Raw genomic sequence first — 23852 nt, 5'->3', positions numbered from 1 at the left:
TATGTTACATTTCTATCAAGGTATGTTTTACTGAGTGGAGATTCAGGGCTTTTTTTAAACAATCTTTCAGATTGTTAATTTTTTTGCCCGCTGTTAAGTGATGAATGCAATTGATTTCACAATTTGCAGTGAAATTCAATATATTCTGAAAACTGCAAAAAAAGGGCAAAAAATTACTTTGTTAAATATGAAAATATGTGTACTGTATTGTAAAATGTAATGTTAAATATTACTACTTTTTATCTTTTATTTCAGATCGAGAAAGAAAATTTAGGAAATGTAATCCTTTTTTCTAGCAATTAAAAAAAAACATTTATTTATAATTAAGTTATTTTGTTGGTCAGGTAAGTTTGAAATATCTGTATTTCTCACCCCTTCACTTTCATGCTCCCTTTTCTTCACTTCTCCTCACTCTGCTTTTCTCATTCCCCTTCTCTCTCTCTTCTTCCTTTACTGCTCTTTCGTAACTCCCTCACTCCTTCTATACTACTCCCCTAGGTTTACTGCCTCCATCACTACTTTTTCAACCATGTATCTCTCCCTGTCTCCATGTGTCTCAGTCATTCTAACTGCCTTACTCCTTCTCAGTTCCTTGCTCTCTGTCACGGTTTCTGTCTCTCTCCCTTTGTCTGTCTTACCCTGAATTTGCTTAAAGAGTATTTCTTTTTAGGATCTCCTCTTGATAAGACACGATCACAAAGAGTGCAGGTGACTTTGGGAGCATTCACTTTCTTCTGCCCCAGTGGAAATGTAAAAAATTGCCATATAAAAGAGTCTTTCTGTTTCCTCTGTCTCTGTCTCACAAGGGTCTCCTGCTCACTCCCAGAAGATGACTGATGCTCTGCCATTCTGAAGTACTGAAGTACTAGAAAAGCTGCTCAGCTCCTTCTCCCAAGGAATCAGAAGTAATAATGAGGGGAGTGGGTGTGGTGTTGTAAGTTTCTGGAACTGAAACTACTATAAACCAATGAAAAGTGTTGTTTCTTAATCACATGACCTGAAACTACTATAAACCAACGAAAAGTGTTGTTTCTTGATCACATGACTTGCCGTGCGCGCACATATGCGTACGGTGCGCGCACGGTACAAGCACGCATGCGTGTACGTAGCGCATGCGCGTACGAAGCACGCGCGCATGTGCGAAAGGAGCACACGCACATGCGTGTACGGAGCACGCGCGTACGCATCACGCACGAAGTACGCATGCGCACGTGGATCACATACGCATGCGCACACGGAGCACATACGCATGCAAGCCATGTGCGCGTACCGTACGCGTACGGTGCGCGCACGGTCAAAAACCCTTAAAAAAAAAAAAATAACAATGGTTAGAGGTTTATAGAAGATATTAACTATGCTGTTCAACTATATCTAAAAAAAATTTAAGAAGCTGAGCCATTCCATATTGCAGGATACAGTAAATCTATAATTATATACATAGGTAGCATATTGTAAAAAAAAAAAAAAATAAATAAAACATTTAGCATTTAAAAAACCTTGCAAATTCACTGAAAAAACCATAGGTTTCACACACGTTATAGTTAGGAATTAGCATTTAAAAAACCTTGCAAATTCACTGAAAAAACCATAGGTTTCACACATGTTATAGTTAGCTGGACATTCACTCGTAAAAAACCAATGAAATTCCCCCGTTATAGTTATTTCAGCTAACTATAACTCGCGCGCCCGCAATCCACTGCTGATGACGTCACATATTACATCACTCATGACATGGTCAGTGACATCACTCATGACATCACTGATGACATCTCAAATGACATCACTGATGACATCACTGATTAAGTCATCCATGTGATAAATTACCACATCTTCTCACACCCCAATATAACCATTGATACACCGACTCATAATTTAAGAGTTCAATTCTCAAAACCATACATACTGCAATACCAATAACTACATACCCACTTATTAACTCTTAGGTCTACATACACCTCCACTCATTCACCTGTACAGTCACTCATACTTACAGTCACTCCATACAAAACTAACATATGCATTTATACACCTATATAGACACTCACACACTACCAATCATCCATAGAGGTACTCTCACACCTACTCAGTCATGCAAATAATCACACTCCCATTTACTCACCTATGCGGTTATACACACTCAAGTTCACTTACTCATAAAAATAGTATCACATTCTTACACTCTTATAGAATCATTGATACAAGCACACACTCATCCATACGGTCACTGTCTCAATCACACACTCTCACATCTACCCACTTATATACTCATACACGCATATATACTGCCTTTCACATATGTAGTTAGTCACAAATGTACCACTGAGATATACATTCAATCCCTAACACACCCATACATACACTCACTCAACCATACAGTCCATCACAGATGCACTCTTAAAACCATGCACCCATAGAATCACCCACTCACACATCTATGCATAGAGTCACACACACCCTACCCACACAAACACTGAGGAACCCATACAGATACTGAGACAAGCAATCACTAACTCATACAGACACTTATATAGGTATTCACAAAACCATGCCGCCACTTATACACCAACATACAGACACATACAAACATTTACACAGTTTAGTCACTAGTCTGCAGTAAGATACATTTAATGACTCACTTATAGAGTCAGTTACGCACCACAGAAAATCATCCATTTACACACTTGTACACCGACTCATTCTTCAACAGGCCTTTCCCTATATATATTAAACATACTAAAATTGTTCCGAAACACATACTCAATGGATGATGTCATCAGTGATGTCATCTGTGAAGTCATTTGAGATGTCATCAGTGATGTCATGAGTGATGTCACTGACCATGTCATGAGTGATGTAATATGTGACGTCATCAGCAGTGGATTGCGGGCGCGCGAGTTATAGTTAGCTGAACTAACTATAACGGGGGAATTTCATTGGTTTTTTACGAGTGAAATGTCCAGCTAACTATAAAATGTGTGAAACCTATGGTTTTTTCAGTGAATATATATATATATATATATTTTTTTTTTAAACAATGACCTTGCAGCTTGGGACAGCACTCGACGGCGCTCATTAATCCTGTAGTCTGCCTTCAAGCTCCACAGAATATTTTATATGCCAACGCGTTTCGAGGTGAAATCCTCTTCTTCTCGGGCAGCAATTATCACACTTTAAACTCGCATTACACTTTTGAAAGCATTTCCGGTTTTATTTATTTATATAACCGCCCTCCAGTAGGCGTGTGCAAAGTGAAATTCATTATGATGCATGCTGGGACACCAGGCCCTTAATGCGAGAGTTGGTATTCATTTAGTAAATGTCAAATGTTCATTTGCTCTTTTAAAGTTCATTATTTCCTTAGTAGGTCGTGGTTTGCTTAGGACAGACTTATTTAACATATACAGCGCCATGCAGCGCAAGTTCAGACAGCTGCAAGGCCATTGTTTCAAAAATATATATCTCCCCCCACCCCCAAACAGTTCGCGATGAAGGGTTTAAGAAATTCAGGTTTATTAGCCAACAGACGCGTTTCGACAGGCAGTGTCTTTTTCAATGTTGGCATTTCGTAAATGATTTTATTTGTGGACATTTTGTATCCTTGATATTGCTCCCATTGGTTGATGACTAGTAATCAACAAAGGACTATTGTAGACCCATGTATCGCAAGCATGTAACATTGAGGCTATCGATAGAGTTTTAGCCTCTTGGGTTCACGTCCCACAATGCACCATCTCCACTTCTAGGCATGCTGGCATGGATCGCATTTTTTCTCAACTGGAGCAGTCCAGTAACAAGCCGTGCCTTTAAGACCTCCAAGACCTTCATGCTCACATCATGCCCCACGGGTGACAATTAGGTCAGGTCTTTTTTTATGGCGTTATCATGTGTATTGATAATAAAGATGCAGAGTGCTGCTATACCAAACGTATTCGTCCAGGGAGGTGGGTGGGTTGCTTATGACCTTGATGACTATACCCCAGGAGGAGAACTAGGATTACAGGTAAGTAACTTACCCTTCTCTTCTAGGCAATACTCATCAAAAATCATAAGCAACGAGTAGAATAGCAAGCCCATCCTCAAAATCCTGCGGATGAACACCAGTACAGATAAAAACACCCCAAGGACAATTTACCCATACAGGTTCCTTTGTCAGAATAGTGACGCACAAATGTGTGTACTGATCTCCAGTGGCAGCTTTACTTATCTCTGTAATGGGCACACTTCTGAGGAGGGCTGTAGTGGAGGCATCCCCCGGTGAAAAAAGCCTTCGGTTTGCTAGGGAGCTGTTTGTTAGCTAGCTGATAAGACAAGGTAATGCACAAGACTATCTTTGTAGAGATAGTCTGTTTAGATGATGGAAAACCAGTGCACATGGGACCATAATTCTCAAACAAATGGTCTGATTTCCTTAAACCCTTGGTTGTGTCTAGGTAGTATGTCAGAACCCTTTTGAGGTCAAAAGAATGCAACGCCCTCTCAGGAGGGTTGGAAGGGTTCGGGAAAAAGGTAGTGTAGGAAAGTGCCCCTTTTTGCATGGTTACCCCCCACTTTTTGTCTGACATTTGCTGCAACCTGACATGATGTGCCCAGGGTCTCTGCCAACCAGGTTCCCTGGGCCTTTGTTCTTTCCCAAAACTGTACCTTTGTACCCATAATTGGCACACCCCTGGCCACAGGTAAGCCCCTTGTAAAAGGTACCAAGGGCACTGAACAGGGAAGGCCTCTCAGGGCTGCAGCACCTATTGTGCCACCCTTAAAGGCCCTGTACCTTCACACCCACACTGCCATTTCAGGCTGCGTGATTTGGTGCAGAGAAACGTGAAGAGTTGACAAGATCAGCATCCCTGTACGCCATGCCTGCAACCCACTGTCTGAGGCCTAGGTAAGTGATCCCTCTAACAGTGTGCACTAGCCCTGTGCTCCTACAGTGTCTAAGCCCATTTTTAAACACACCAAGTGTAGTAAAGTCATACAGAGTATATGGTCTGGGAGTTGGTCATTACTAACTCCACAGCTTCATAATGGTTTTCCTAAAAACTGGGAAGTTTGGTAGAAACTTCTCGGCACATTAAACCCACACTGATGCCAGTGGGGTTTAATGTAAAATGCACTCAGAGGGCACCTTAGAGCTGCCCCCTGAAAATAGACCAAACCTGGTATGGTTCCTGAATGCCTGCCTGCCATTTGCCACCACCAGACAGGTTTCTAGACCCCTGGGTCGAGAGCCTCTGCTCTCTGGGTCCCTAAACAAAGCCCCTCCTGGGAAGAGGTGTCATGCCTCCTACCCCAGGATGGGATGGGTCCACGAAGGACAAGCTTCAAAGGCCTGCCACCTTTGCTGCCCCCACCAACTGGCTCCCACTGGTTCTGGCCCCCCACTTTGGATGGGAGAATCAGCGAATAAACAAAGCTAGGAGGAGAGGTGCGCCCACTTTTGCCAACGATAAAACCTCAGGTGGGGGAGGCGAAGATAAGAATACATCTCAGTTTCCTCCATCTTGAAGATGAAGGGACCCAACCAATTAGCGAGAGGATCATGCCGCCACTTCCCCCCAACTGGAGGGTGGCATAATAGGGGGTGTAGCCAAACCAAGGAAGGGACCCATTGGTCCCGACCTGCACACCCCTTTAAACATCCCTAAATCTAGTATTTAGGGGCAACCCAGAACTTTGTTTCCTCAGATTTGATGAAGAAGGACAGAAGAGCCGCGCTGACCCAGGAAAAAGAGGACATCTACTGCTATGGCCCCACTGGCCTGTCCAGACTCCGACCTGCCTACAGCAAAGAAACCAACGAGTCCAACCGCCAGCAGCTCCCCAGAACCCAGAGGACCTGCCCTGCACTCACCTTACAGACTCTGTCTCCGCTTGGCACTGGCAAGTTGATGCGAGGCACAGGGGTTTGGTCCCAGATGTTCCGACGAGGGATACTGGCCTCCAAATTGCAGAGAGGACAGGTCAGACCTCAAGGGAGTTGCAGAACCACCACCTGTGTTGCTGAGCCTTTCATAGTCCGTGGGACGTCAGGAGCAGCAGACCGGTCAGCTTTGTTGCGGTACCTGCAGATACAGGGAAGTGACTCCTTCAATCCAAGGGAGATTACTTCTGGTGTATTTGATGATAAGTCTGTTGAAGATCCTGGAAGAAGCAGAGGCACAGACACAGATGACGACTTGCAGTCCAGCGAGACCAGGAGCAGCAGGAGTCTTCCATGATGCAGTCTCAGTTCCAGGCACAGTGCAACGAAATCCAAGTGTTCAGACGGTCAAAGTGTGACGTATTTTCAGGCTTGAGTCTTGTCCCACAACAAATATGAAGAGCCCCCCCACACATAAGCCCTTAAATACCCTAGGAAAGGGGTTAGGACGACTCCGGGGTCCTTCCCAGAGGAGGGGCTGGACAGAGGGCAGAATACTCCCATGTCCTTTGTCCAGTTCATCGCCAGAGCGGGAGCCAAGGGCTACCAGAACTGGTTCCACCTGGAGTATGCAAGGAGGGTATCAAATGTGCCCTTCAAAGCAGTCTGGTGGACCTGGCAAGCGCCCCCAGCCCAAGATACAAAGTTCTGTCTAGGAGGTGGTCACACTTACCTGCGACATGAAACCTATAGTTCTACCTTCCCCTGCTCGAGCTTTGCTCAGCAGCAGGAGGGCGCAATCATGTCTGTGGTCGGCAGCAGCACTAGTTTGCTCTAAGACCCTGAAAGGCTGTAACCAGGAGTACAGGGGGGGGGGGGGTACCCTAAGGAAGCCCCCCAGTCCATGGGATCATACTTGCAACACTGGAATACGTTTTGGTGTATGATTCCAACATGTTTGATACCAAACATGACCGGGTTCACGGAGGCCACTATATGCAGGGACACCTTCACATTTATAATCAAGCACTCTGGCTTCAGGACTGAAAGGCCTGCCATAGGGGTGACTTATAGGTTTTAAGTGCAGTGACCTCAGAGGAAGGAAGCACAGATGACTGGGGTCCTGATTAGGAGGATCCCAGTCAGACTATCCCCAAAAATATACTACCACCATCAAAAATTGGGTTAAGCATGAAAGCTGTTCCTACGCTACCTTACTTTGATGGATTTAATCCAGATTTGTGACTGGAGGTGAATGCTTGATTGCCTAAGCATTCTGTACATCATCTGTTCTTTTTGTATTTGTCACCCTAATTGGGAAGGGTATGCCCAGACGCGGGTCCCTCGCGTGCTACGCTACCAAATACAAACTAGCTTGGGCGATAAGGGGTGAAACCCTGGAACCGGTCCCAGGATGGCAAATGCTACTTACCAGTATGCATCTGTTCTTGGCATGTAGAGCTGCAGATCTACACACTGTGCATAGATCGCCATCTGGTGTTGGGCCCGGATGTTTGCAGTTGTTTTTCCTCTTGGAAAGTCTTTGGAAGTCACGAGGTATGGGACTCCTCCTTTGGATGGTATAGCGCATGGGCTTCGGCTCCATCCTCAGATTGTTTTGCCCCAGCAGGGAAATGATGGAGCGTAGTAATAAGCAGTGAAGATGCCCATGTGTGCTGTATCTAAATAAGATAAACTGGAACAGATAAAGGTAGCCGGGGAGGTGGGTGGGCATGTGTAGATCTGCAGCTCTACATGCCAAAAACAGATGCATACTGGTAAGTATCATTAGCCGTTCGAGGCATATGAGCTGCAGATTACATACTGTGCATAGATTATATAGCAGTACTCGCTCCTAGGGGCGACCACCAGTATCTGTTGCAGTGGTTTGAAACAATGTTTTGAGTACAGCCTGGCCCACACTAGCTTGTTGCTTAGTTTGCACATCTACACAATAGTGTTTAGTGAAAGTGTGCGGTGTAGAACATGTAGCTACTTTGCAGATATCATCTAAGGGGATGTTCCCTAAAATTGCCATGGAAGCCCCTATCTTACGTGTAGAGTGGGCTTTAGGGGGAACAGATAGCATTCGTTTTGCTTTGGGGTAGCAAATCTCTATGCATTTAACAATCCACCTAGCTATCCCAGATTTAGAGATGGGGTTGCCTTTGTGTGGTGGTGAGAAAGACACGAACAGCTGTTTGGTCTTACAAAAGGGTTGTGTTCTCTCGATGTAGTAGAGTAAGGCTCGTTTTACATCTAGTGTGTGGAGAGCTCTTTCTGCGATGGTCTGTGGCTGCGAGAAGAATACCGGCAGTTCTACAGATTGGTTTAGCTGAAAGGGAGAAATGCCTTTAGGGCGGAATTTTGGATTAGTGCGGAGAACAACCTTGTTATGGTGCATTTGCAGAAAGGGTTCTTGAATGGTGAGTGCTTGTATCTCACTGACCCTTCTAAGGGAAGTAATGGCTACAAGAAAGGCAGTTTTCCATGTTAGGAATTGAAGTTCACATTTGCGTAGAGGTTCAAAGGGAGGCCCCATTAGTCTTGTGAGAACGATGTTTAGGTTCCACACAGGTGAGGGTGGCACTCTGGGGGGGGGAATTATTCTTTTGAGGCCTTCCATGAAGGCTTTTATGGCAGGTACTCTAAAGAGTGATAGATGTTGCCTGTTTTGTAGATAAGCTGCTATGGCCGCAAGGTGCAGTCTAATAGACGTGTAGGCTAGGTTGCATCCTTGTAGGTGTAGTAAATAGCCTATGATGTGTTGAATGGACACATCTAGGGGATTGAAGTTATTGTTGTGACAATAGGTCACGAAACGTTTCCAATTGGCTGCGTAGCAAGCTCTAGTGGTAGGTCGTCTAGCTTCTCTAATGACTTTCATAACGTCAGGGGGAAGATTAAGATAACCGAATTCTATGATTTCAGGAGCCAGATCGCAAGGTTGAACTGAGCTGGTTCCGGGTGCCCGATCTCTCCATGGTTCTGGGTTAAGAGGCGTGGAGAGAGGTGTAACTTATGGTGCGGTACTACAGATAGTTCCAGTAGTGTGGTGTACCACGGTTGTCTGGCTCAAGTTGGAGCTACTAGGATGAGAGTGAGGTAGGGTTGCTGTAGTTTGCGCACCACTAGTGGAATGAGTGGGAGAGGCAGAAAGGCGTACGCAAATCTGCCTGACCAGTTGATCCATATCGCATTGCCTTTGGACAATGGGTGTGGATACCTGGCGGCGAAGTTTGGGCATTTGGCGTTTTCGTGGGTGGCGAAGAGGTCTATCTGTGGATGCCCCCACATTTGAAAGTAGGGGTGAAGAAATTGTGGATGGAGTTCCCACTCGTGCATCTGTTGCGTTTGTCTGCTCAGCAGATCGGCCACAGTGTTTTGGACTCCTGGGACATGTTGGACTAGGAGAAAGATGTTTTGGGGTATGGCCCATCTCCATATGCTCTGTGCTAGCGGAGAGAGCTGCGGAGAGTGTGTGCCGCCTTGTTTTTGTATATAGTACATGGCTGTCCTGTTGTCCGTGCGGACTAGGACGGCCTTGCCTGAGACATGTGTTTGAAAGGCCTTTAGGGCTAAGAATATGGCTAGCAACTCCAGATGGTTGATATGGAGTAACTTTTGTTGAGGTGTTCACCTGCCCTGCATGGTGTAATGTAGTAGGTGAGCTCCCCAGCCGGAGAGCGATGCGTCCACTGTCGGTACTATCTGAGGAATCGGGTCCAGGAACGGTCGCCCTTTGGAAAGGTTTTTGGTGGTCCACCACTGCAGAGAGCGATGGGCACGACCGTCTAACAACACCAGCTCTGCCAATTGACCCTGGGCCTGGTTCCATTGGTGTGATCAGCACTCTTGGAGAGGACGAATCTGGTGTCTTGCGTGAGGTACTATGAGTATGCAAGAGGCCATCAGGACTATAAGTTGCATGAACACTCGAGCTGGAAGAGAGTGTTCTGGTTGAAATTTGGCGCATAGAGCCTGAATGCTTGCTATCGTGGCAGGACTAGGATAGGCTAGCGCTTTTGGGGTGTCTATGGTGGCACAGAGGTATTGTTTTATGTGGGACAGTTGCAGATGGGACTTTGCATGGTTTACTGTGAAGCCCAGTTCGTGAAGTAGTTGGATAGTGGCGTGAGTGTGTTGTATGCACTGATTGTATGAGCTGGCTTTTATGAGGCAGTTGTCTAGGTATGGGAAGACGTGGATGTGTTGTCTTCGCAGGTGTGCTGCCACTACCGCTAGGCACTTGGTAAACACCCGTGGTGCTGTGGTGACTCCGAATGGGAGCACTTTGAACTGATAGTGTTGACCGTCCACTACAAATCTGAGAAACTTCCTGTGAGCCTTGTGAACAGGAATAGGGAAGTAGGCGTCCTTGAGGTCTAGGGTGGCAAGGAAGTCGTTTTGGGAGAGCAGGGGAAGTACCTGCTGGAGTGTGACCATGTGGAAATGGTCTGAGTGTATATAGTGATTTAGGGGTCTGAGGTCCAGGATGGGCCTTAGAGTGTCTTCCCTTTTTGGTATGAGAAAATATAGGGAGTAAACTCCCATATTTTGTTGGTGGGTAGGAACTAGTTCTATCGCACTCTTCTGTAGGAGGGATATTCCCTCCTGCTTTAGAAGTGACAAATGTTCCTGTGACATTGGGCGTTGTTTGGGTGGAACGTTTGGGGGGGTAGATGTTAGTTCGAGGCAGTAGCCTGACCAAATTATTTGTGTTACCCATTTGTCTGAGGTGATAGTAGTCCAGACAAGAAGGAAATTGTGGAGTTTGCCCCCGACCGAAGTAGGATGGTCTGGGGGGAGTGGAGGGAAGTCATTGGGTAGGGGTGGAGGCAGAGCGAGAGGTGTTAGTCTTGCCTCTGCCTTTATTATTGTTGCCCCTGTAGCCGCCTCTTTGGTAACCCCTTGTGAAGGTGGATTGGGTAGGGGCTTTATAGGAAGTAGAAGCGTTATCGGAGGAGTAGCCTCTGGAGGTGCTTCGAAAGGAAGAGCGGCGAAAGGAGCGCCTGGGAGGGTGCGACTGTAAGGCTCCCATAGACTTCGCCGTATCCGTGTTGTTTTTCATTTTTTTCAGGGCATTGTCAACGTTTGGGCCGAACAGATGTTCCTGGTCAAAGGGGTGGTTCAGGATGGAAGCCTGCACCTCGGGTTTGAAACCTTAAAATTCGTAGCCAGGCATGCCTACGGAGGAGGACGCTGGTGTTAATTGCCCTAGAGGCGGTGTCAACTACATCTAGGGCGCATCGAATGGAGGTGTTGGTGATGGTTTTACCCTCCTGGATTAGCTAGTTAGCTCTATTTTTGTATTTGTCAGGGAGGTGTTGCATTATGGCTTCCAGTTCATCATAAGGTGCCCTGTCATATCTTGCCAAAAGCGCTTGTGTGTTTGCGATGCGCCATATGTTGACAGCCTGGGATGCAGTGCGCTTGCCAGAGGCGTCCAGGAGTTTGGACTCCTTATCAGGTGGTGGTGCCGCGCCTGAAGCCTGGGAGTTTGCACGCTTTCTTGCAGTGGACACTACTAGGGAGTCTAGTGGTGCTGGCCCTCTGATGTAGGTGGAGTCTGTAGGGGTGGCCTTATACCTTCTCGATGCGAGGGTTGATGACCCTGGCCCTGACCGGGTCTTTAAAGACCTCCGGCGCGCGCTTGATAACCCCTTTAAGCATGGGCAGGGTGGAAGTGGCCCTGTGTGTTGCGTCAAAAGTATCTAGGAGGAAGTCCTCCTCCATGGGGTCTGTATGGAGATCAACTCCATGGTAGTGTGCAGCCCTATGGAGTAGTTGGTTAAACCCCATTGTGTCTTCCGGGGGGGACAGTCTTGAAGGGTAAAGGTCGTCTTGCGGGACGTTAGGGATGTCTGGAATGTTATAGTCATCCTATGGGTCTGGGGAGCCGGTAGGAGTGGGGTCCCCTGTGGGTTCGTTATGGGGCTCGTCCCCTGTGCCATCGTAGACATCGTCCTCAACCTCATCCGGAGAGGGTGTGGAGGAATGATGAGGTGGAGGAGGAGGAGGTGGAGAAGGAGGTGGAGGCGGAGGAGGGGGTGAAGGTATTCTCAAAGGGGAGGTAGCAAAGTCTTTCCTCTTTGGAGGTGGAGCTGGGGCAGGCTTGTCAAGCGCTCTTTTTGATGCTGAGCATCAAATGTCCAGTTTTAGGTCTTTGACCAGTGTTTTTTGTAGTGGATCAGGCCGAAATAGTTCTTCAGTGAGTGGCCGATCCGTCGGCGCCGATGCGGTGGGTTTTTTGGTCTTGTAGTCAGCATCGGTTCGTTGTTTTGAACTGTGCGGCTTCGAGATGGCTGGTTGTTTCCTCGGCTCCGAGATAACTTTCGGCTTCGAGGTGTGGGTGTCGATGGCTTTGGGTTTTTTGCTCGGCTCCGGGGACGGTGTCGGCACCGAGAAGCTGGTGCTTGTCTTCGGCGCAGAGTGCTTCGGTGTGGAGCTCGGCGCAGAGGAGGCCATTTTCTTTTTCGGCGCCGGTGCGGAGGAGTGTTTCTCGGGACCGACGGCAGGCTGGCTCGAGCGCGAGCCGCCAGAAGGCTTGATAGGCTTCTTAACCGGGCCCAAAGGCGAGGTGTGAGAAGCAATGTCTTTGGTGGTGCCTAGGACCGAGGGCGAAGGCTTGACCGAAGCCTTATTCGATGCCGGTGGGGGTGGATGTTAGTACTCACGCCCCTCTGTGCCGGAGTGATGTCCTCGACATCTGAGTCATCAGCTTCGGAGACGCTGACGAGGCCCTCTTCGGTGTGCTGTTCTGGAACATTGACACCTTCTCCGAAGATGTCATCGGGGATCGCTGTCGACGAGTGTGCCATGGTTCTCCTCGCCCTTCAGTCTCGAATGGTCTTTTTGGACCGGAAGGATTTGCACGCCGGACAGTCTCGAGCCTCGTGTTCAGGGGAGAGGCAGAGGTTGCACACCTCATGGAGATCGGTGTGGGGAAATTTGGACCCACATCGAGGACACTTCTTGAATGGAGTCCTTTACATCAGCCAGGACCGGAGCTTAGGTAGGCCCGAAGGCCTTCGTCGATGACCGGAATCGAAGACTTCGAACGATGAGAGTCGCGTCGAGTGTGGAGATCGCGATCGAAAACAATACCGCGAAAAGGGGAGGATTGCGCGCCGATCAGAACAACTGGAAACTGTTCGGAACCAGAGCGCGAACAACACATCCGAGCCCGATGGCAGAAAAATACAATCTGAGGATGGAGCCGAAGCCCATGCGAAATACGGTCCAAAGAAGGAGTCACATACCTCGTGACTTCCAAAGACTTTCCAAGAGGAAAAACAACTGCAAACATCCGGGCCCAACAACAGATGGCGATTATGCACAGTGTGTAATCTGCAGCTCATATGCCTCGAACACTAGTTTCTAGTCCAGGGAGGACCTGGCCTGCCAGTTCTGGCTGGACTGTTCCCATGGGGAGCAGGGTCAAGACTAATTTGCATATGGCTGGGCCTAAACTGGCCTGGCATGGTGTGCAAAAAAACTATGGATCTGTGACTGGAGGTGAATGTTTGATTGGTTCAGCGTTCCATTCATCATCTGTTTTTTTGCATTTGTTGCCCTAAGTTGGAAGGATATGCTCAGACGTTGGTCCCTTGCTCGCTATGCCACCAGATTCAAGCTAACCTGATGGTGAGGGGTGAAAACCCGAAACCGGTCCCAGGATGCTTGTTTGTCGTCCAGGGAGGACGTGCCCTGGAGGTTCGGGCTCAGCTGTTCCTATGGGGAGCTGGGTCAAAACTGATTTGCATATGGGTGGGTCTAAACTGGAATGGCGTGGGGAAAAATGATAGATTTAACTCAGATCTGTGACTGGGGGTGAATGTTTGATTGGTTCAGCATTCCGTTCATCATCTGTTCTTTCTGCAATTTAGGGAGGAAGCACAATGACTGGGATACTGATTAGCAGGATCCAACTTAGACTCGTGAAAACAAGCATTGGAAATGCAATTGGTCTTGCATTTGTTTTAGAAATCGGAAAAACTTTTCTGACCCTTAAAATGGGAATAGTACATTGAAAAAAGCATTTTTATGACTACAAAAGATCAATCAGTGTGTTTGCAAATGTAAAAAGGCTTAGTACAGCTGGTCCTTAATTCCAGCTCCATATTAACAAGGTAAGCAGTGAGGCGTTGGTTGACATAAGGTGTGCAGAACGAACTCTGCATGAAACTGCTGTAACAACATAATCCAAAATGTGCGCTGACCAAAACATACAGCAGACAGAATTGCTTTCCAATTTCATTGCAGAGTAACAGTGTGAGCTCCCACTAATAAATGCCTTGTGAGTGATGAGAAGTCAGTTGTGTGCGCTTCCTCCAGGACTGCATTCTACATTTTTCCAGAAAGCAGCAGAAGAGCGGCTTTATGATCGAAGATGTCCAAGCACCCTTACTCAGACTCTCAGCCTCCTTCAACAGTTGTCATTAGCATGGAAAGGCTCTGAAAAACCAGAGCTGAATTTCCAGAACTGAACCAGGGTAGGAGACAAATCTTGCATCCCTCCAGCACACTTTTACCAATTTCAGCTAGCAGTGCTCATCTACTAATCCATGAAGTGTACAACACCACACATTCTTGCGTAGATACATTTTACAAGGACACACAGACTCGCTTGCGGAAAATAGGCATCCCGGGCTCAAACACTTAAGACAATGGCAGCAGACTTTAAGAGATACACACACACAAAAGTCTGGGTGTTTTTACAGAAATCTGACATTTCCTAGACACGCAAATACATGTCCATACATGCTTGGACATGTATGGTTATGTATGCCGGACTCCTTCTGCACGCACTCACACACATACAACCCAAATGCATGTATTAACATATATGCAAACACAAAAAAGCTACTTATAACTCATACATACATTTCCCATCTTCCTAGACTCAGCCAGGTCTGACTTCTTTGTAGATATTGCTAGCTATGTGCCACTGCAAAAGACTGCAGCACATAGACCACTAGAGTGGATTCTAATGAACTGAGTTCAAAAATGGAAGTTTGAGGGAGGTGTGAGGAAACGCGACCTGTGTCTGCCTGCCACCCCAAGGCGGGGAGGCACTCCGATACCGTACATCAGGGTGGCAGAGAAAAACATCACTGCAGAAATGTTCCTGTCAGACAACAGCTCTATTTGCTTCTTGCATAAGCATTTTACATTGTGCTGTAGAATGTACCCACAGAATATGAATATGAGTGTCAGAGGGGGGGATAAATCTACAGTTACTCCTAGTCCATAGAGTAATTCCTATTCCCAACACCATCATGCCCACCCATCTGTAATAGGTCAGAATCATTACGCACACGAGGGGACAGGCCTTATCATCCTTAAAAGGAGGAATGCAAGTGGTGGCCCGCTGGAGTTTGAACGTTATCCGTAACAGACACTAATATCTTCCCGGTAGGACCATTAAAACACTCCATTATATATATCAGAGATGGAAACTGCTAGGCGGCATTGCGCACACAAACAAAATGTGGCTGCACAAACCTAAATCACACCCAAAGTTCAACCCTTACCAGAAACAAATCCCACTGAAGGTTCCATATGAACCACAGCTTCACTTAGTTTCACGAAGCACAGAAAGCAGCCTGTAGGATTCTGTAATTGGCAGCAGACAACCTCCAGTTGTCTCAGTCCACCAACCTCTGCAAGCGTGAACAACTTGGCTCCTAGAGGCGATCCACATTGAAGTGTATGCCACACGAAAGTGCGCCCTGTCACTTTGTGCATTGGCGTCTCTGCATACAGTACCACTACCTACTACATAACCCGAAATATAATAAAAATAATAACCCCTGAAGTTCTCTTGGCCTAGGGACACTGCAAGCCACACTGCGCTGGGAAGTAAGGCATTCAGGACGAGTATGTCACTGCAGCAGTGTCCAAACAATCATCCAGTATCTGCTACAGATGGAGTACCTACATACGGCTATCTGTGGAGCACAGCACCTTCCTGACTCATCTTGGCACTAGCTGCTAGACCTGGATCAAAGAAGTGGTGAGGCCACAGCCGTAGCATTTGGACCAAGGAGAAGCATATATATGTATATTGTGCATAAGAACAACAGAAACACAATATGATCGGGCTCTACACTCCGTCGGACCGAAGAGAGATATCAGTGGTCGAAGTGGGGGGAAAAAAAGTAGGGAAACTGTGGGCAGAGAATCAGTGGGTGTAATTACCAGAGGATCGAGTCAGTGGGCTGAGTCAGAAGTGTGCCTAGAAAGAGCAAAACATCTCAATTATTAGTATTGGTTTGCCATTTCACTGATTACGTTATTTAATTCAACCAATGGATATATAGGTTTATTGAAGGTTTAATATGAGTTATTGACATTAAAATACATGCACAATGTGGGATACGTTTCCAATCACAGAATGTCCCCCCAAAAAAAAGTGGAATCACAAGCCATTTGTCATCAGCACTTCTCCTCCCTTTATCAACAAGAGCAGTTCAAACATGAATGGCAAGATATCCTAGTTTGCTATTTTTTCCACATAATTATGGCTCTGCCATATTTGCCAGATAATACATCATCTGTTGCGTAATCAAACAATTTTACCCAAAGAATTGTTTGTAGCTAAAGTTAATAAAAAATTTGACTTGTGTTGCTGCGAAGTGGAGTGCCCTTTGCAAAGGTTGACTGGTCACCTTTCTCACGTCTGCATTTGTGCGTTACACTGGTACTGAGGCAAAATCATTGCAGAGACTGCTAGTATGTGTAAAAATGTTAAAAGTGATTGCGCATGAAGCAGAGAGACCGTAAAGCTTGCAAACTTAGTTTGGTGTGTGTGTGAATCCTGCATTGTCGATCCCTGGCGAGTTGCACAACCACTTCGGAAACAAGGCCAATGGAGGTACCAATGGGTAAGGCAGACTGGCCTCAAGGTCCCTGTGAGCTCAGTGATGGAGTCACTGTTGCTCTAGGTTGTGCTGCTTCGTAGGCCTGCCGCAAGACTGGAGGTGAACTTCAGTATGGATTGTGGTGAACAGGCATTCAAGGTTAACCCACACTTGACACTGCTAGGGTCCACCTGCTGGTGCGAAGACACCAGGGATTTTAAGGTCTAGCTGGGCCTTCTAAGATCTAGCATGGAAATGTGCTCCCTAAGGAGAGTGGTCTGGTGGACTGGTCATGAAGGCTGAACCTGGTTCCCAGTTCCAAATTCGGCAGCTTAGCCAAAGTGCCACATCCTCCCCCCACTGAATACCATACTGTTCCACTGACAGAAACTCGCACTGCCTTCAGCTACAACCCAATTGTGCCCGCAATAAACAACTGGAATCAACTCAATTCAAATGAAGCACTAGACAAGAGTAATATGCTGCATGAAAAAAGTAACCTCCTGGAAAATGCAAACACTCGCAGGGAACGCAAGAGTAAGTAAAGTATATGCAATGTAACAGGAACAACATGGTTATCTTAATGCTTGTGCACTCATTATTCAGAAATCAATGAGGACATACAGGGCCCGAATGAGATCTGTTTTAATGATCATTGCTTATATCCTTACAAAACATAAGCAGTATGGTTTAACAAGATCACATCCCTGAACACCATTAAACGTTTTCCACTCCACGCATCAACCCGGTATTGAAGTACCTCCAGGAATGGTGCACTTCCCCACCTGGGGAAAATAATACTGTTCAAAGAAAGGCAAGAAAACTAAAGTAGTGCCTCACTGGCAAACCCTGTAAACTAGCACTAATGTGTTTGGGTGTGAATAAGACCAATCTGGCCACTTTGCGACCACTCCGTCTTGCTTTATTTAGGTATTTATTATTTTTTGTTTTATTTTGAACGCTTCGTAAAGACTTGCGTGGGAAAGAGTAGTGTGGTAAAAGTCATTCTGGTGTAAAAATGCGTTGTGCTTGCATTTTATGAGAAAGGTGTTTCCCCATAATGAAAATTTCAAAAATTCAAAAAAAAGTAAAAACCACAGAAAAAAGTGCAATTGCGGATTATCAATTATAGATTTTAAATTAAATCTGTACATTAGCTTTCAATTGTATCATGAAACCTATCAACGTGGTAGTGAGACACATACTATGATTAAAGTGTAACACAAGAGCCGGCAATAGCCCTAGGTTGAAATTGAAAAGTCTATTTCGTAGAATCTTAGACAAGATTCAGTGAAACCGTGTTGAATGTTAAATTATTAACACTCCCTAAATAAGAAGAGGTATATGGAATTTGTTGTAACCTTGTGAGGGGTACACCACTAAAAGTATTAAAGATTTGAGTCACAAACGGTACTGTATCCTCTTTACATTTCGGCATGCAGAATGGCTAGCATGAATGCATTTGCCAATTATTTATCAATCACATCAAACCAGATATTCACAATAATTAGAAGCATGCAGTGGGTTCTTCCCTCATAGAATGTTACATCTCAGTAACAAGACTCCCTGGCACTAAAAAAAACCTCATGATGAGACAAAATACCAAAAGACCTACCAAGACATTACATAGCGATGAGTGCCTTACAAGGCATCCTACACACTACTGTTATCACCTAGAATACAGGTAAAACTTTAAATGAATTCATTATACTATGTGCTTCAAGAACAATGGAAACTGATAGACAGACTTTAAGACCCTAACAAACATTAAGTTATGAAGGATCATTCTAAGTCTATACTCTCTTGACAAACAAATTAAATTATTTTAAGAGAAGAGGATATATATACTTTGAGCAAGAAAGAAGCTCTTTTACCATTTGAGGAATGAGCGGATTTTTTTAATACGCCAAGATCACTCCTCTTATAAAAGACAAGAATTTTATTGTGCAACGTCCAAAGCAAAGTTTTTCCTTCACTACTGCTAATTTCAAAATAGGAATTGTGAAAAAGAGTGGTTAATATAACATAGGCCCAACATGGATGCAGTGGTCAAGCTGGACTTTTTATGCTGCTTTTAAAAATGCTTGCCAAATAAACCAATCTGTTCATATTTACCCTAATTTCTTAACTCGGATTTCAAGGCTACTGAGAAAGCAGATGTTGTAATATTCTAGTTTGTTTTTCTTCAGAAGGGACTCAATAAATATGTTTTTGTTAATATGTTCAACTCCCCAAATTTGGAAGGAGTACCTGTAAAACATGCATATATAACAGGTTTTCCTATACAAAGTCAGCTGCGAGTGCTTCAGTAAGGAAACATTTTGATAATTATAGAAAAATGGTTTTAAATTTAAAATGGCCACTTGGGGGCCTAATTACAAGTTTAGCGGTCCGATCGCCAAACTTGCGGTGGAGGTGTGGTGGCAGCCTGAGAACGTCGCACCAGCTGTCCAACCATCATACTACAAGCACGGCGATTACACCTCCATGCGACCACCGCAACTGCCTGTAATCAACGATCCCTAGCGGTAGCATAGAGGTCTTGAGACCACAATATGCTTGATGGTGCTGGAGCACGGCCAACCATATTCTGAGTTTCCTCACCACCAGCAGTCTCATGACTGTTCTCATGCCATGAAAATGCTGGTGGTGAGGAAACTTTCCTCAGGGCGTACGGATGCATGCGGGGAGGCACATGGTGTGCTCCCCTGTCTGCATGCACCCACAGTTTCAGCACGGCATGGACTTTTAGTTCATTCCGTGCTGTGGCAAGCCCACGGTGCTGCCTTTCTACGGCTCTCCTACGAGCCTTTGAAAGGCAGCACTGTGGGCCTGCGGCCTCAGGACAGGACGCCCGGATAACAACTTGTAATCCGGTGGGCGGTCGGCTTTGGTGGTGTGGGAGCGGAGCGGTGGTGTGGCACCATGCTCCCACACCACCAAAGTCATAATCAGGCCCTTAGTTTCACACGGAAAACTTTAGTTTCACTCATTAATTAGATATTTGTGATATGTGGTTTTGCCTTTTATTTATAAGTAATGTTTACAGCCCTTTTAAATCTCCTTTAAAAATCTTCAAATACATCGTGAGATTAGAATGTTAACAAAACAAAGGACATACTTCTAACACATTAAAATGAATGCAGCATCCACTTTTCAATGTTCCCTTGCCCTAGTTTTCTGGAGCTGTTGCTTAGAGAATAAAGGCTATTCTGGGTCCCGATTATCACTGCTGTAAAAGCTAGTAAGAGTTAACACCATAAGCAACTGCCTTAATGACTTGGTGAGCTGAATATTTTAGCATACATAGCATGAAGCAACGACAACAATAATATACGAGAGATCAACTTATTTGCAATTCTCAAATTATGACATACTTCATGCAATGAAGGAATTGGATTTCTACAGGAGCCATTACAAAGAGAAATCATGCCTTCAAGTCTCACAAAGTTTCAGTCAGAGACAGACAAAAATACATAAACAATAAAGATAAAGACCAAGATTAATCCTTACATTGGTTGAGAGTCCAAATGAATGAAACCAGGCAATAAGTAAGCCAAGGTTTTCCCTGTGCCTGTTTGTGCGATACCAATAAGATCAATTCCTTGAAGTATGATTGGCCAGGCCTGCGACTAAAAACATGAATATGTTGATTTTAACTGCACATGAAGAAAATAGAATTTAATAACAAACACAGTTAAGATGTTATTTATACCTGAATTGGAGTGGGAGTCTGAAAGCCCACTTTCTTGATTGTAGCAATAATTTGAGGGTATTGTTGAAATGCTTCTTCAAAGGTTCGAACTGGATTGGGTATCGGTCTCTTTTCACCTTCAAGTAGGTCATTGCATATTATATTGTTGTTTTCCTTTCTGTACATAAACAAAACAGTAACCTATTACTATAACAATAGAAGTCCTGTGAGATTCCAGCTTTGGAACTTAGAGGAAATTTAATAGTGATCCCCCCCCCCAATCCCAGCACATATTTTGTAGAATGTGAGGGCATGGAGAAGGAACAGCATGCAAATGTTGACTAGATGTCTTAACAGGAGATGAACCTCTGCCAATTGGGCCTACTACTGTTATTAGTGTGAACAACATGTCAGGTCTTGATGCTGTCAAAATAGGAGAAAGGAAGTACATATCTACCTGAAGGATGAGGTAGACTTAACATGATCTAGAAAACAACTTGAATAAGTGCCAGCTGACCAAAGAATCGGCAAGAAGAATGTCTTCACGTACAGAGTTTGGCCAAGTACCACAAGACCCATGCAGCCAGGATGGCCACAATAACAAATAACAGCCATATCTGGGTTGTGGAGCAGCAACGCTGCTGGTCTATGACCAGCTGAGGAGACCATCATCCTCAATCCATCGCAGATGTGTAGTGTACCACTATTGCCCTCTCTCTAGTCCCAGAAGGAACAAGAGGCACCCACTTTCAAATCCTTGCCCTGTTGAATGGAGAGGTTGTCCTTAATTGAGAACATTTAACCCATCCTTCTAGCTCAAACATTAGCTGCAGAGATAGCGACATATAAATTAGGAGTCAAGACCCTCACTTAAAGTCCATTTCCCAGTAGGAATTCATGAAGCCACTTGGTCCAGAGGATGTCCCAGAATTCTTGGTTGCCCCAGCCACCACTAAATTGTGACTGATTCCTAGACAACATAGGGTGCTGCCCCACTTTATTACATCTGCTTCAGTGAACAAGATGTAAAATAGCTGGGTCTTAGGGTTCTGGATTGCAATTACTTCAACTGTCCCCTTACTGGACAACAGAGACAGGACCAGAATTTGGGAATACTATGAAAGACACCAGTCATTTAATTTGGTGGGTTCCTCATTGAAAGGGTGGTGATTTACGATCCTTCAGATACTTTTTAGCTTTTGTCACGAAGGGTTCAGCCCACTGAATGGCCCAGCCTGGAACTCAGGGTTGAACCAATACCCAAGCTTAGCCAAAAAAGTTCTCTATTAACAATTGCAGGAGCCTCAATTTCTTGCGTGCAAAAGTCCTCAGAAGAAGATGAGTTCAGAAGATCCCAAAGTCAGGGAAAATGAAGCCACGACGGACCACACAGGGGGTAAGAGGTTTAGATCATGGTGGTGCGAGCTCGTAACTGCTAGGCATTATGCATCTTTCCAGACGGAAAGCTGAAATACTGTCACTGCATTTACCAAAGAGACTGATATATTTGTGGTTTAGTGTAGGAAGGTAGGATCCTTCTAGCATGGTTAACCCCACATTTTGCCTGATGGCAGTGTTTCGCACGTAGTTTGCTGGGTTCCTGCTAATCAGGACTTTAACATCTGTGCTCTCTCCCCTAAATTAGTGCTGATAAGTACTTTGGTACCTCCACAATTGGCTACTAGTTTACCCTTATAAGTCCATAGTATATGGTACTGAGGTACCCAGGGCATTTACACCAGGGGTCTCCCATGGGCTGTAGCATGTATTGTGCCACCCATGGGTGTCCACTCAAACTGTTAACTACAGACATGCCATTGCATCCTGTGTGAGTTGGTGCTTGCACCTCTCACGACAGATAAAATTTTCCTTATTTCTGAGGTCACTGCACTTATAACCTATAAGTCACCTTTATGGAAGGGTCTTCAGTCCTGAGGGCAGGATGCTTGGTTACAAGTGTGAGGGTACCCCTGCATGAGCAGGACATCCATACAAACCCCAGAGTTGATTGTCCAGCCTTTATAAGTGCAATCAACCATTTTAAGATATATAGTGGACATCAGTCATTACGATATGTCCAACTATATCATGGCTGCACCGAACCTGGTCCTGTTCGGTATCAAACATGTTGGAATCATACCCAAACACCGATTCCGGTGCTGGAAGTTTGATCAGATGTACTGGGGGTTGCTTAGGGGACCCTCCTGTTCTCCCAGCAACAGTCTTTCAGGGTCTGTCAGCAAGCTAGTGCTGCTGCCGACCACAGACACAATTCTGCCCTCCTGCTGCTGAGCTTGAGCAGGAGAGGGTAGAACAATAGGTTTTGTATCACAGGGAGGTGTGACCACCCAGACAGGATTTTGTTTATTGGGCTGGGGTGGGGGCACTTGTCAGTGCCACAAGACTGCTTTGAAGGACACATTTCATGCCATCCTTGCATACTCTGGTTTGAGCCAGTTCATGAACCCTTGGTTCCCACTCTGGTGTAAAATTGGACAAAGGACAGGGGAGTATCCTCCCCTCTATCCAGCCCCTCCTCTGGGAAGGACCCCTGAGCCAACCATTTCCCAAGGGTACTTAAGGGCTTCCCTGTGGGTGGGTCCTTAGATTCGTCATGGTTCCAGTCTCAACCGTGAAACTACGTCACTCTTAAATCGTCTGGACACTTGGACTTCGTTGGACTTTGACTGGAACAGAGACTGCACCTAGGAAGACTAGGTCTCTCGGTTCTTCAATTCGTCTGTGTTTTCTGTGTCAGGGATTCTTTCAGGTTCGTCAAAAGACCTGTGGGCATCAAGGGCACCCGAAGAAATTTCCCTTGGAGTGAAAGAGTTACTACCCTGCATCTGCAGGCACTGCAACAAAGCTGACCGGTCTGCTGCTTCTCACATCCCACGGACATCCAGAGGCTCAGCAACACAAGTGGTGGTTCTGTGACTCTCTAGAGGCCTGACCTGCCTTCTCTGCAATTTTCCACGTGGGGGCTGCTGGGACCGAACCCCAGTGCACAGATTACCGTTGCCAAGGTTTCTTGGCTCTGTACTCCAGAGATCTTCGGGCTACAAGAAGCCTCAGTTCCCAGCACCTCACTTCCTGAAGAACTGAGTCCTCCCTGCATCGTGGGCCTTTGACTTTGCCGAGCTGCTTGAGGTCCTCTTGGGACTCCTGTGCCTCCGGCCTGTGGGTCCTCTCGAGGGTCTTCCCCCTGCTTCAGTGGGCTCCCCTACTTGCTCGGGGCCTGCTCTTACTCTCCAGCCCTTGGACCTTGCTGTTCCCAACAATTGCTCCTTTTCGTTCTCCATGCCAGTTGCGGTTACCAAGGTTGTTGATGCTTCTGCCGGACACCGACCACCAAGACACAGACATCCAACGTAGGACAGCTCGTGCATAGCACCTGGCCATCCTCAGTGTCACCTGGTCCTCACAGCAACAAGTT

At 45.8% G+C, this 23852-nt stretch overlaps 1 protein-coding gene across 2 annotated transcripts in view; it reads right to left on the bottom strand.

Moving 5' to 3' along the window:
- DDX43 (DEAD-box helicase 43) overlaps positions 1–23852 on the bottom strand; it is a 1041849-nt gene that overhangs the window by 836958 nt on the left and 181039 nt on the right. For both annotated transcript variants that reach the window (XM_085610941.1, XM_085610942.1), the window contains exons 6-7: positions 20438–20594; positions 20236–20354 (exon numbers count right to left, since the gene is read on the bottom strand). In XM_085610941.1, the coding sequence (XP_085467067.1) occupies positions 20236–20354; positions 20438–20594 (276 nt within the window). The remainder of the gene's footprint in view (positions 1–20235; positions 20355–20437; positions 20595–23852) is intronic.

This window comes from Triturus cristatus, chromosome 6, assembly GCF_964204655.1.
Source record: "Triturus cristatus chromosome 6, aTriCri1.1, whole genome shotgun sequence".
NCBI lineage: Eukaryota > Metazoa > Chordata > Amphibia > Caudata > Salamandridae > Triturus > Triturus cristatus.
Note: the sequence above shows the minus strand (reverse complement) of the source record. Positions and strands in the feature narration are given on the sequence as shown.